At 41.2% G+C, this 13,615-nt stretch overlaps 1 protein-coding gene across 2 annotated transcripts; it reads right to left on the reverse strand.

Moving 5' to 3' along the window:
- Positions 1 to 343: 343 nt before the first annotated feature.
- On the reverse strand, positions 344 to 9,478 carry LOC310761186 (P2Y purinoceptor 8-like). 2 transcript variants are annotated; one of them, XM_083610964.1, is made up of 4 exons: positions 8,990 to 9,175; positions 6,242 to 6,391; positions 2,860 to 3,992; positions 344 to 929 (listed from the first exon to the last, which is right to left on the reverse strand). In XM_083610964.1, the coding sequence occupies exon 3, from the start codon at positions 3,949 to 3,951 to the stop codon at positions 2,896 to 2,898; it is 1,056 nt and encodes a 351-aa protein (XP_083467090.1). In that variant the 5' UTR covers positions 3,952 to 3,992; positions 6,242 to 6,391; positions 8,990 to 9,175; the 3' UTR covers positions 344 to 929; positions 2,860 to 2,895. The 2 variants fall into 2 exon arrangements, with proteins under 2 accessions (XP_083467090.1, XP_083467089.1); XM_083610963.1 differs by lacking the exon at positions 6,242 to 6,391 and having other exon boundaries at positions 8,990 to 9,478.
- Between the last annotated feature and the right edge of the window lie 4,137 nt (positions 9,479 to 13,615).

The raw sequence follows: 13,615 nt of genomic DNA on the forward strand, positions 1-13,615 counted from the left end.
ATGGAGCATAGGTAACAAAATAAGATACAGGTGAGAAAAAGCCTGAAGTTATCCAAGCACAATTAGTAACTGTTCACAAATTAAAGCCTGTGTGCTGGGCTCAAACCTTTTAGCAAACAATTAACATTTAAGTGAGTTCAGCACAGAACTCCTCCAAGAAATAGTTGCCTTTCTCTACAATATTGAGATTCCACCCTATCTCATTCCATAGCAATAATATGGTTCAGGAACTGTTTTGTCACTTGATTCTGCCAGTTGTGTAAATTGACCCTGATCTCTCATGGTTATCCCAGATTTGAATATTCCAAAGACAGCAAAGAAGAACATTAACTTAAGATTGGAATGCAGACACAATAAACATTATTTTATTAAAACTATATGAATGTAGTATTTAAGAATGGCACTTGCAATATTGTTACCTGAGATGGCAAGCACCAGGTGCTTATACAAAGATTTGTCCATACAAAGCTTTGTCAGACCAACATCAATAACAAAGAACAAATTACAAGATCATTCTAATGACTGAGAATCTGTACTCCAGGTAGTTGCATTCTTTTGTGACTTAGTGGCACAAGTAATTTGTGACATTCAAGGAAGGCAGTCTTAACAAATGTCTGTTTCCATTCAACCAAATATTTCTATTAATATTTGTTCCATAAATTCTGCACAGTCAAAAGTGGTTAAATACATGCTTTCCTCCTCATGCTACATTTGCAGGTGTCTCTTAATAAGACAGGTGTCTTTCAGCTGCACCAGTCTAACTGGACTTTGACATCAGTTGCCTTTACTCAAAAGAAATAGAATCATGTGTGATAATTGTAGTCCATTTGATCTTCCAGAAACGTTTGGCAAAATAGTTCTGTGTAACTTGGCAGTTGAGGTTCTGCAATGAATTAGCTCCTGATTTTTCTTGAGGTCAATACAGTGCACTGGCAAAGTCAAATCAAATTTTATTAAACGGTCACAGACCAGATTAACTCGTACAGCTAGTCAGCAAAGCATAACACCGGAAAAAACAAAGGACAATTTCAATACAGATTAGGCCATAACAGCAATTTAAAATTAGACAGCATAAATAAAATTAAGTATTTGCCTTCGCCTGCATATTGGCATTGGAAAGCTCTTGTTTCCTGCGCCTAATAGCGGCTACACAGAATTTGGCAACATTGATCGTGATTTCAGGAACCTTATCTTCTACCAAGGCTCTCATACGTTGGAGTTCTGGTTCATTTTTAAGCTTTTGTAGAACTGGGGCAATAAAGGTCAGGCGTAGATCCTCGTAGTAACTACAGTGCAGCAATACATGCAGATTTGTTTCCACTTCCGATGAGCCACATGGGCAAACACGTGACTCATATGGTTTGCCCTCATATCTGCCTAGCAGCAGGGCAGAGGGCAAAATGTTAAATCTGGCCAGGGTAAAGGAGTGTCTGTACTTAGGTATTTGTAAATCAGCCAGATAATTTGCGGGTGAGAACCCTCTCCCAAAGTCTCTAATTGTGGCATATTTATCCATTTTGCCCATATGACATTGCAGCTCTATGTCCCTAATGCGTTGAAGCACTTGACTTCTGGCTCTCTCATATCCTGCCGCTATCAAGATCTGCAGGGAGAAGCCCAAGCTTCTTATCTTTTCAAACAGGGAAGCTTTCCAGGTAGAATGAAAGGTGTCTAAGAGTGTTAAAGGAGCCAAACCGGTCGGGGAAAAAATAAGTTTTAACCAGTAGTGTATCTTTAGAATCCACAACCGCGCGTTGACGGGTGGTTGTCCAACTTCTAAGCGGACAGCTATATTAGATACACAGGGGGGGGGGATCCCCAATAAACACCGATAGAATTTTGTTTGAAATGCCTCTATAGGCGCAAAATTTTTAAAACTGCAAACCTGGGATCCATAAGTGAGTTGTGGGAGTATTTTTGCAGCAAAAACCTAGGAGGCCGCCGGAACGTATTTACCCCCTTTCCCTTGAAAAAATCTTGTAAGGGCTTTATTGGCCCTTCCTGCGTTGGCAATGGCGTTTTTCATCTGTTGGTGCCACGAGACCCTTTCCTGAAAAGTTATTCCCAGATATTTGAAAGATGCTACCTGGTCAATAGGTTGACCATTAATTCTCCATTTGTGTTTCCTTCTTTTTTTTGAAAACACCATAATTTTAGATTTGCTGTAATTTATTGATAGTTGTTCCGCTTGACAATAGTCAGCAAGTGATCTCAAAAGCTTCCTCAAGCCAACGCAGGAAAAGGAGAGTAGGACTGCGTTGTCCGCATACAGAAGCACCGGGAGGGGCATACCTGCCAGATTGGGAGGGTGGGCATTTTCTTTCGCCATATTTACTGCTAGAGAGTTGATATAAAAATTAAATAGTGTTGGCGCGAGGACACATCCTTGTTTAACCCCATAGTGCGTTTGAATTTCTTTAGTCAGATGGCCTGACCGATCGCATCTTACCCTCACCCTGGTGTTTTCGTATAGACCACGGATAAGGCGTAATAAGCGTTTATCTATGTTTGTAGTGCCAAGCTTTTCCCAGAGTCTGTCCCTTGGTATTAGATCAAAAGCCGATTTAAAATCCACAAAAGCTGCATATAAAGACCCCCCTTTTCTAGAGTATTTGTCTGCCAGATGTTGAAGGATAAGGGCCTGGTCTATAGTTGAACGCTTTGCTCTAAAACCAGCTTGAGCTTCTGATAGAATATGCTCTCTTTCCATCCAGTCCGCTAATTTATCACATAAATGAGCAGCGTACAGTTTGCTAATAATACTTAATAGACTGATTGGTCTGTAGTTAGCTGGCTCAGTTCTGTTTCCTTTCTTGAATATTGGAATGATGATGGCTAGACCCCAGTCCTCGGGGATACACTGGCAAAGTTTATTACATTCCAGAGCAATACAGACTATCTATTCAATACTTTTTGCATTGGTGCTATTTGCATATCATGCTCTGAAAAGATTGGAGTATTTTCACTGACCCCAACATTTACGCATCTGCAGAGCTTCTTCTGTATCTTTCGCCGAAACTCTTTGGAGCCAAAGTAATAAACCAGTGGGTCAAGGCAGCAATTGATGGTGGCTACTGCAAATGAAATTTTATATTCAAAATAAAATGATTTTTTCTGAATAGTGAAGACGTAATGGATAATTGACATGATAATGTGAGGCAAGTAACAAACCGTGATCACCAGTAGCAACACTATTATCAAACAGACAGTCTGCTTCTTAGTTTCTCTGAGTTGGGTAGAAGGGGAGTGGAGAAGTGTTATGATGATTGAGAAATAGCAAAACCCCATGATGAGCAGAGGTAGGAAAAAGAAGAAAAATACCAGAGAGGCAAAGTAAGCGACGAAGCGTTCTGTCTTGTTGTCAAACATCTCTTTAGGCAAAACATCAAAGCAGGTGATTATATCCAGGTTTTGTACACGAATCGTTAGGTTGGTCTTCATGAGTGGGACGAGGGGCAGTAAGACAAACACCCAAATGAGGGCGCATGTCAGGACAGAGGTTCGCATGGATCTCATGGCTTTGTAGCGCAAAGGATGGACGATTCCCAGGTAGCGCTCAATGCTGATGCACATCATGGTCAAAAGGGAACAGTGCACATTACCATAGGACAGAACGGTGACAATACGGCACAGAGCATCCTCAAAGGGCCAGTTGTTTCCCCGTATATGGTAAACTATTTGAAAGGGGAGGATCATGCTGTACACAAAATCAGCAAGGGCCAGATTGATGCATAACACAATGGTGGGAGTCCAAGGCCTCGAATACCGACACAGGAACCACAAGCAGATGAAGTTGAGTGGGATGCTGATGCAGGCAATAACTGAGAAGATGGTAGACAAAGTGACCTGGAGTGCATAGCTTTGAAGCATCTCACATGTGTCATCTGACACACGCCTTACAGGAGGGAACAAGACTTTTGATGTTGGGATGAGTGGCATATCTTGAGGCATCCTTCTTCTGAAAAGAACTGAAAGCTGGTGGAGTCTTAGTTCTAGATTGAAAAAGGAAACATATATCTAACATCCTTCATTGTAAGCAAGCAGTATGGTAATATATGTACTTTAACCTCTGTCTATTACACAAATGTGGTGTTTTGTTTTTTAAAAAATGGATACATAAAAGCATGTAAAAAGTAAATACCACAAAAGCTCATAACCATTAGGGATAGTGGATTAGTGCAGTGGACCATTTTACTAATAAACACTGGGTATTTTCACACTTCATGGCATCACATCTGGTTTACCCCAACATGCAAATGACATAGGGAGAAATTGGATGCCTGATGCAGTTGCAGAAGATGGACAGGAGGTGGCACAAAAACATGCAGCTCCACAAGAGAGGAGAGGCAACATCTGTTGCTGTGGAACCGACAAATTCAGCAGCAAATGCCTGAAGTTAGATGGAGCAAAGCATTATATTACAGGGATCATATACAAGTCCACACTACCTACCTTTCTCTAGATTTACATGGGTACTTTCTGCCAATATGCCGTGCTGTTGGGACCAGGTGGAATAGTTTGTGTTATTCAACCATGATAGCCAACTGGTCAGTTCTCTAATCCTAATTAACACCACAATCTCTCAGTAGGATTATCGTGACTTGCTCAGGAGAAGGTAAACCTGAAACGTGGATGATGCTTCAGACTACGTATTGATATATATGAGCCAGGGACTATGGAAAATGCTGCACGAAGCTGAAGGCTTGCTTAGTGTCTGTGCAGATATAGGGACTGTCACCAAAGGAACACTTTATTATTATCATAAATGAATCAGTTAAGTGTATCCTCACCTACAGAAGTTAATAAGGTTCAGCAACATGAGGCTGCATCTAAGCTGAGCTGACAGAGGACCAGAATCCTATTCTTTTGGTAGTGGGCACAATTTTTCTCATTCACCCAGTGCTATGCCATGAAGAGCTACATTTGCCAAAAAACCCCACAACTCTTCTATACACAAGGTGCCCTTTCCTATATTGTGTGGGATTTTCCTTTCCATAAATAGTTCCAGCATTTTATTTTATTTTTAAAAAATAAATAGACGCTCAGAAATTTTATTGCTAATTATCACCAGAAACCATTTTAAGAGCAGGGTGCTTCTGGATGGGTGTTCATAAGGGGATCGGCACACCTCATGCTTGCAAGTTGTTGCTTTTCTCCATTGTTCATATGACACTCCATTCTTATGCATTCACAGCTTGTATTCCCCCACCCTGTGCCTTTAATTCGGATTGTCGCTTTCCAGAGAAAATCTGTTACACTTTTAAAAAACCTGTTGCTAACAGGCCATGTGAAATCTCCCAGTGACTCATTTATAATATTAATTAAACCCTGGTCTCAAATCATCCTAAGAAGTAGAAGCATACTATTTCCTCTGTCCTGATGTGCATATTTCATAGGTTCACTGAGCTAGAAAGCTGTGTAGGGAAGACCATTTCTTTTTTGTTTCCTAAAGTTCAGCCTCACTGTCATTTTACACTGGAGATCCAGGTATGCTTCTAAAAACAAGAGAATTGTATTATTTTGGATTAATACACAGGAATGTATGCTGGCCATTTTAGCTAATACAGAGGTCAAGGAGTACAGAAGAGAGAGGGGGAAATGGGGGCAAACACTTTTTGCAGCTTGCTGTCTCTTCACCATGTATTTACTGATGAGAGCAGTTTGGGTGAGTAGCTGCAGACATGATGAAGTCAGGAAATAAACCCAATTTTCTTTGCTTTTGCTTTCCTGTTGTATGTTTCACTTGCAGGAACTCACTTCTTGTGAAATACGTTTCCTTTCAGCATCGTCTTTCCTCACTGCTGTTTTGTAACCGAGAAAAGAAGAGGGAGCCCTGCTTCCAGAGACTCTAAAAGCTCCCTGAGAGGAGGTTGAAGAAATTCTTGGCCCACTCACGCACTTCCTGTTGTGAAGTGTTTCCTTACATGTTTTATGCTGAGAGTTGCTTCTTGTGTGAGTCTGCAAATGCTACAAGTGTTGAGTGTGCACAAAAAATATATCCCCATGACCCGTGTTCAAGTGACTAACAGCTAAGGCCATTGGTAGAGCCACCACAACCTTTAAGAAGGGTGAAGCAGTCCATTTCAGAGAGTCCATGTTGGCCCGAATATAAGCTGTACCCATATATAAGCAGCACCCTTAAAATTCAAGGGCCTGCAGTGATGGAACCAAGTGGGCCTTCTTGGAGAAGGCATTCCATAGCCCAGATTCCATGGCTGAAAAAGCTGCCTCTTGTGCTCACTTGGTGTGCATCAAATGGCAGTGGAACAGTTGATCTGAGTTACTTGCGTGGGTTTCTGCAGGAGGATAGCTCAAGATAGTCCATGAGATATCCCAGTCCTAGACCATTTGGGGCTTGAAAAGCTCAAGACCATTTTCTTCTGAATTACACCTGGAAAGAAATTAGTAATCCATGAAGAATGGAACAATACCAGAGCTTTGCTTCAATTCCAGTACAGTGGTACCTCAGGTTAAGTACTTAATTCGTTCCGGAGGTCCGTACTTAACCTGAAACTGTTCTTAACCTGAAGCTAATGGGGCCTTCTGCTGCCGCCACGCTGCCGGAGCCCGATTTCTGTTCTTATCCTGAAGCAAAGTTCTTAACCTGAAGCACTATTTCTGGGTTAGCAGAGTCTGTAACCTGAAGCATATGTAACCTGAAGCGTATGTAACCCGAGGTACCACTGTAGCTCTTTGGGAGTTGATGGCACTGCCATGAGTAGCACATGCCCATCTCACATATTGTATTCATAAATACATGGTGAGAGTAGGATTGTACTCTCCAGCCTTGCGTGCCAACATGCACCCTTGAGAAGGAATTCCACCTACATGTTCAGTGCCAGGGTGACACCATGGTGTGGACGCTGTAAAGTGAGATGTCGATATTTTAATAAAACAAATAAAAATAAGATACATGCATGCCAATGCTCATGAATGTATGGGAGGGATGTGTGTACCTCCCTCATGTCATTCACACCTTCCACATAGTGTTCCTACATCAAGCATTGACAGGTCCAGGCCAGAACAAAATAGCACCCCCTTTACACCATTCCATATATAGAAGATGAGCGGGCTGGCCACTGAATCTCATTTCAGCACTGGTGACAGGACAGCATCCACCTTTGCACCTGAGGGCAGCAGGCTAGCTTAGATAGCAGAGGACAAGCCGCATGGTACACACACAGCTTTATCCTTCAATAAAGGAGAATGGTTATGGGTCAGGAGAAACAGATACTCCATTGCCCTCTCCCCAGCATCTGCTGCCTGAGGTACTCGCATCACCTTGCCTATTGGTAGGGTAAGCCCTGACTATGGATATGGGGCAGCCCTACAGAAGTGACAGCCACACCACTAGTCACAATCTTCCAGATATCTTTCCCCTGTAAAACCACCAACCAACTAGTGCCTTCCCAATCACAGTGTGCCACAAAAGGAGGCTCGGAGCAAACATGGTGGTGAGAGGCTTTTGCCTTCTTACAGACTAAGTTTAGTAAAGCCAGTTAGTGAGCCAACAGATATACTGCAAGAGATGGCTGCCTGTGTTCCTCTTCTTCCCTCCCCAGGATTGCATGTCATTCTGACTGGGAAGATTATTCTTATGGACTCCTGGTATAAATTAAACAGTGTGAAATAAAACCAATCCACTGATAGGCCTGGCAAGACATCTTCTTTGGTCAGGTAGACAGAGGAAGCCCATCCAATCCAATTGCAAGTTCCTGATGAACTGGGTGTGTGGAGAGAACAACTACCAAACCCCATGCTATATTTAAAGGTGAGTTGCACTGGAGGACTCAGATGCCCACATAACAATTAGTAAGCTTGTGTACCTCAGGATTACTGCAAAGGCTCATGGGAGATCCTTTCCTGCCAATCAGAATTTTTCCCTATCTTTCTCTGGGACATGTAAACTAGAGGTAATGAATGTCCATTGACCTCATTTGTATTATTAACTGTTCTTCCTCAAACGCGCCCCTGAATTTCAAATAAGCTCTTTAAAAAAGAAAGAATCTAGCATACTTTTGGGATGCTTTTAAAACTGTGGGAGGGGCACAATAACTATTATCCAATGCATATAAATATTCAGAGATCTTGCTAGGTGGTGGGGTTTAGGGAAATTATTATGTTTGCTTAGACTGACAGAAATTATCTAAGGTCCTTAAACCTGCAGTACAGTGGTACCTCGGGTTATGAACTTAATTCGTTCCAGAGGTCCGTTCTTAACCCGAAACCATTCTTAACCTGAGGCGCGCTTTCGCTAATGGAGCTTCCCGCTGCTGCTGCGCTGCCGGCGCACAATTTCAATTCTCATCCTGGAGCAAAGTTCTCAACCCAAGGTACTACTTCTGGGTTAGTGGAGTTTGTAACCCGAAGCATTTGCAACCTGAAGTGTTTGTAACCTGAGGTACCACTGTATAGTGTTGAGAAATTCTGTTCTCAAAAAGGCGTACTTTCTCAAAGAGAATTTGTCATGTTAATGAGTGAAATTATCACAGTTAATGCAAAATTGCTTGCTAATGTATGGAAGAGCTATTTACTCTGGGAATGAAATTGACCCAAGTGGATGGTAAATTTGTGTCTGGTAAAAATTCACAAGCATCCAGATGCCTGCATACATATAAATAGATATATATTAGCCTGTTACTGCTACTACTACTACTACTACATACAGAACCCCCTTACCCAGAAGCACATACACTAAATACGTTCGGAAGATATAAGTACTCATCTTTTATATTCCTTCAATGTTCATTGTACATGCTCTCCTTCTAGTTAAATAATTTTGCAACTGAATTCCACCCAAAGCAGCTTCCTGAGTAACAGAGCTAGACTTTGCAATACACTTAATCATAAATACACTACACGTAAATAGTTTTTTTAAAAAGAAATAGCAGTCAAAACTAATACTGTATAATAAATTAAGCCTGTTAGTAAAAATGATTGCGTCTTCCGTTACCTTTTTTTAAAAAGAAAAAAACCCCAATTAGTTTACCTGTTTATTCATTCACATCTGCCGCTGTGAAGGTTTGAGGTTCAAATTTTGTCGCAAGTGTCTGGACGCTGACTCCAGAGAGTATATTGCAACACCTACTTCCTTTTCATGTTCATGCTTTTGCGCACAAAAATAACACATCTTGCATGGAGAACAGGATCTTCTATCCTCATGGTTCAAGTTTGTTTTTAAAAAGAACACACACACAAAAGCAACAAAAAAAAAAGCGGAAATAACTACGCCCAATTACCCATGTCATTTTTTGCTTTGTCCCTTAGTATTGCTATGAGTTTGTGGGGTGCCTGGAACCCCCTTCTAATTCTTGGATGCCGGATATTGGATTTAGCAACGTGTTAAAATACAGGTCAAACCAGTTTCCTGTGTTCAGGAAATCACCTGGGAGACCAGCCATTGTCCAAGGTCAAAGAAAAAGCAATGGTCCATTATGAAAGCTATGGAGAGGGGCTCTGTGCCTGATGGAAAAATGGGAGGAGCTCCTCCTCCAGCTCTGAGTTAGTTAGCAGGACAAAGACCAGGGTTGGAAGGAGAGTAGTTCCTTAGGATTGCAGTTGGCTGGAATGTGAGCACTGAGAGAATAAGTGGCCATCTGTAAAAATGCAGCAGACGGTCAGAGAGCCATGGCGAATTTCTTTGTGAACGTAAAGCTGCTTTGGCAATGGGAGAAACTTGTGGGGTGTTAATGCTGTGAGCCCCGCCATCGTAAGCTCAGGTTGTATGCATGTGTAAATAAACTATATATCAGAAGGACACCACAGTTTTCCCATTGCTAGTACAGACCACATTTCGTTAGTTGGTGGAGCATGAGACTCTTAATCTCAAAGTCATGGGTTCAAGTCCCACGCTGGGTGAAAGATTCCTTCACTGCAGGGGGTTGGACTAGATGACCCCATTCTTCCTTCCAACTCTACAAATCTGTGATTCTGTGGTGTACTGTTGTTTGAGCCAGCGGCTTCCTTGCAATGTCGGGATATTTATTGCATTAGATTTCTTACCCTCACCGTAACATCCCAGGGCAGGTTACGGTGCTATTTTTTTCTAGAAAAAGAGGTACCAGAAGTCACTATGAACATCTCCCTTGTTCTCTTTTAATAGCAATGGCACCCACCTGAGAGGTACTGGAACTGAGTATGAGTTTCAGCTGAAAAAGAGCCCTGGTTAAAGCAATTTAAAAACACAAGGAAAGGGGTTTAATGAGGGTAACAGTAGATGGATGTTTGCCTCCTACCTTTGGGAATTGGGCTCCTCACAAGCCAACTAAATCAACCCTGTACACCACTGGACTACAAGCTACCAAGGGCCTAAATAGCCTACTGCCTGTTGAGAACTGAAAAAAGAGAGGAATTGCCAGCCATCGAGCAGGCCATAATATTAAGTCTGCTAGGCTGTGTTTGGTTTGGAAGTTGCAAATTATTCAGATCTGCAATTAATACCTTCATTCAATACAGTGTGCCAAAATGCTCAGAAATGAACTCTGAAGAAAGTTGTAAGGATACTGCATTTCTTCAAACATTACCCCCAAAGCAGAACTTGAGCAACGTTACAAATTGTTGTCTATATTTCCATTGTGGTCTGACGGCACTCTGAATAACAACGCACTCAGTGGCCGGGGCATTCCCAACTGGTTGTGGTCTCTTTCCCCACCCCTTCACTTCCCAACAGCTAAAATGAGAGGCACAGTCTACTAGTGTGCAAGGCAAAAATGAAACATATAGGATTAAGTGAAAGGCCATTGCATCAATAAAGGTGGCAGAAAAGCACCCAGGATATTGCAGGGATGCAACATCACACATGGAAAAGTGTGACTGCAGTGGCCCAGACTTCGCATGCGTTAGGTGTGAGCAGAGCATGGCTGTGAAGTGGTAGGACAGAGGAGTGGTAATACAGCACAGTCATGTATTCTTTATTTCATAAATTTTATATACCGCTTTTTTAAAAAAAAGAAAACAAAAAACCACCTCTCTCTCTGTGCGTATATATTCTTCGTTTACAAAATTGTACACACATAAATCATAAAACTTGACACGGCTGACAAAAAAAATGGTTCATGGGGGGAGGGTAAATACTAAACATATTGTTTTACAGTACATAATAATGAAGTTATTACAGTAAACCAGTTCAATGAATTCTTCAATAAATCAACTCAGAAAATAGAACTGTAGAAGTGAGCTAATGAGCAGCGCCTGCTTATCTATGCCATATTGCAATATGCTGTAGGAATTTCTCATCTATGTATTGTTTCATTTGTATATTTAATAAAACCATACCACACAGTGTAAAAAACAGTATCATTTTTCTCTCTCAGTATCGTTTTCCATTATGGCTTTTTGCCAGACTATTTTATACCGGTGATCAATATTCATTAATTGCAAGGTTTTCTAAGTGCTGGCTATTACTGTTCTAACTGCTATTACTAAATGTGTTATTAATCCCTTACTTTTTAATTGGTCCATATCTGAAGTATATACATTAAGTAAGTCTAAAACTGGGGTTATTGGGATTGTCTGAGCTGTAATCTGATCTCTGTAGAAGCTTCCTTCAAAAATTTGTCAACGTTCCCACCACATATGTTGGTATGTACCTATAATTTGGCACCCTTGCCAACATAACAGAGAGCTATTGGGCTTTATATATAAGATAGATACCTCAGTGTTAAATACCATTAATGTACATTTTCCCCAATCAATCAATCAATCAATCAATCATCTCCTTTATTGGCATAGAAAAAGTACATTATATACGTGGATATAATGTATATACACAGCACAGTTAATGAAACATAGTAGGAGATACAGGTAGGTAGCTGTGTTGGTCTACCATAGTCAAAACAAAATTTTTAAAATCCTTCAAGCAGCACCTTAGAGACCAACTAAGTTTGTTACTGGTATGAGCTTCTGTGTGCATGCATACGAAAGCTCATACCAAATAACAAACTTAGTTGGTCTCTAAGGTGCTACTTGAAGGAATTTTTTTTTGTTTGTTTCGATAGTAGGAGATACTTTAGGATAAAACTTTCCAGACATCATGAGGTATGAAAATGGCTCTTAATGGTGATGTAATTTCATGGCGTCTGAAATATACTCAGAGTCGCAAAGTGATTTCATGCTCTTTATTCAGCTCATAGTGGTGAGGAGGAATGAATGAAAGTCCCCTCAAGGTATCTGCTTTATATACATTATTTACACAATGGGCTGCACATGATTGGCTAATTCCGGAATTCTACTGTAAGCCAATCAGGTTGTGGATTCACTTCTATCTGGAGCATGATTGGGTGGTTCCTGACAACCAATCATACCGCTGCATTGTTCTAGGACCAATCAGACTGCTGCATTCTGAATCCTATTGTTCTAGGACCAATCAGACTGCTGCCTTTTGGATTCTATTGTTCTAGGACCAATCAGACTGCTGCAGTTTGGATCCTATTCAACTCAGTACATAACAGCGTCACTCAAAAATTTTGCCACAATTTTTAGTGAACGTTCCCTAATAGTTGCTGACACAGATCTATATTGTGCTTTTGTGAGGGAAATAGGGATGTTCTAACATCTTTCAACATACTGTACTTGACAAACTAGATTTAACTTCTAAAGAACCAGTGGGAGCTGGATAAACCCTGAAAAGTGGCAATTCTAGCAATGCACTTGAATTGCATATATAACTAGGGACTACACCCCTGCTTGCTCTGCTTGCCAGCCAGCCTGCCTTTCCCCCACATTAACTTCCTAAAACTTCCTCTTCCCACTCCATGCAATTACTCAGCTCACTTTTCACCTTCCCAGCCCCTTATTCTGACACTGCTTCTCTTTTTTTTGTTCTCCAGCCCCATTTTGCTTCTGTTTTTACCCCGGTGCCCATGCTTCCTCCTCCTTTTGTACAACCCAGCATCTTCCTCGTCCCACATATTGCAACTTCTCTGCACCTTTTCCACCTTCCACCCAAATCTGAAGCTACCCTCCTCTCCTATTCTGCAAACTTTTTCATGACCCTACTTCTGAGTAGACAAGTTGAAATATACTCAGAGTCGAGAGTGGATTTCATGCTCTTTATTCAGCTCATAGTGGTGAGAAGGAAAGAAAGTCCCCTCAAAGTATCTGCTTTATATACATTATTTACACAATGGGCTGCACGTGATTGGCTAATTCCGGAATTCTCCTGTAGGCCAACCAAGTTGTGGATTCACTTCCATCTGGAGCCCTGGAGCCGGATTGGGTGGCTCCTGCAGATCAATCATGCTGCTGCATTGTTCTAGGACCAATCAAACTGCTGCATTTTGGATCCTATTGTTCTAGGACCAATCAGACTGCTGCATTTTGGATCTTATTCAACTCAGTACATAACACCAATATAGTGCTGCACAGCAAAACAGGTTGCTGCCCTGAGTAGATTACAATCTAAAATGTAACACAGAGGAAACAAAGGAAGGAGGTTCAATTCAAGAATTTTGCTTTCTATTCTATATAAGGTACTGAGAGATATGCTCCTATTGACTACATGACATTTAGCTGTCACAGCTAATAACCATTGATAGACCTATTTTTCTTTGTTGAATGTTTCCTTTGCCAACTGTAAATTGAGTCTAAGACTATGAAATAGGTTCAAGAAGTTAAG

This window comes from Podarcis filfolensis, assembly GCF_964270895.1.
Source record: "Podarcis filfolensis genome assembly, chromosome: 4".
NCBI classification, from domain to species: domain Eukaryota; kingdom Metazoa; phylum Chordata; class Lepidosauria; order Squamata; family Lacertidae; genus Podarcis; species Podarcis filfolensis.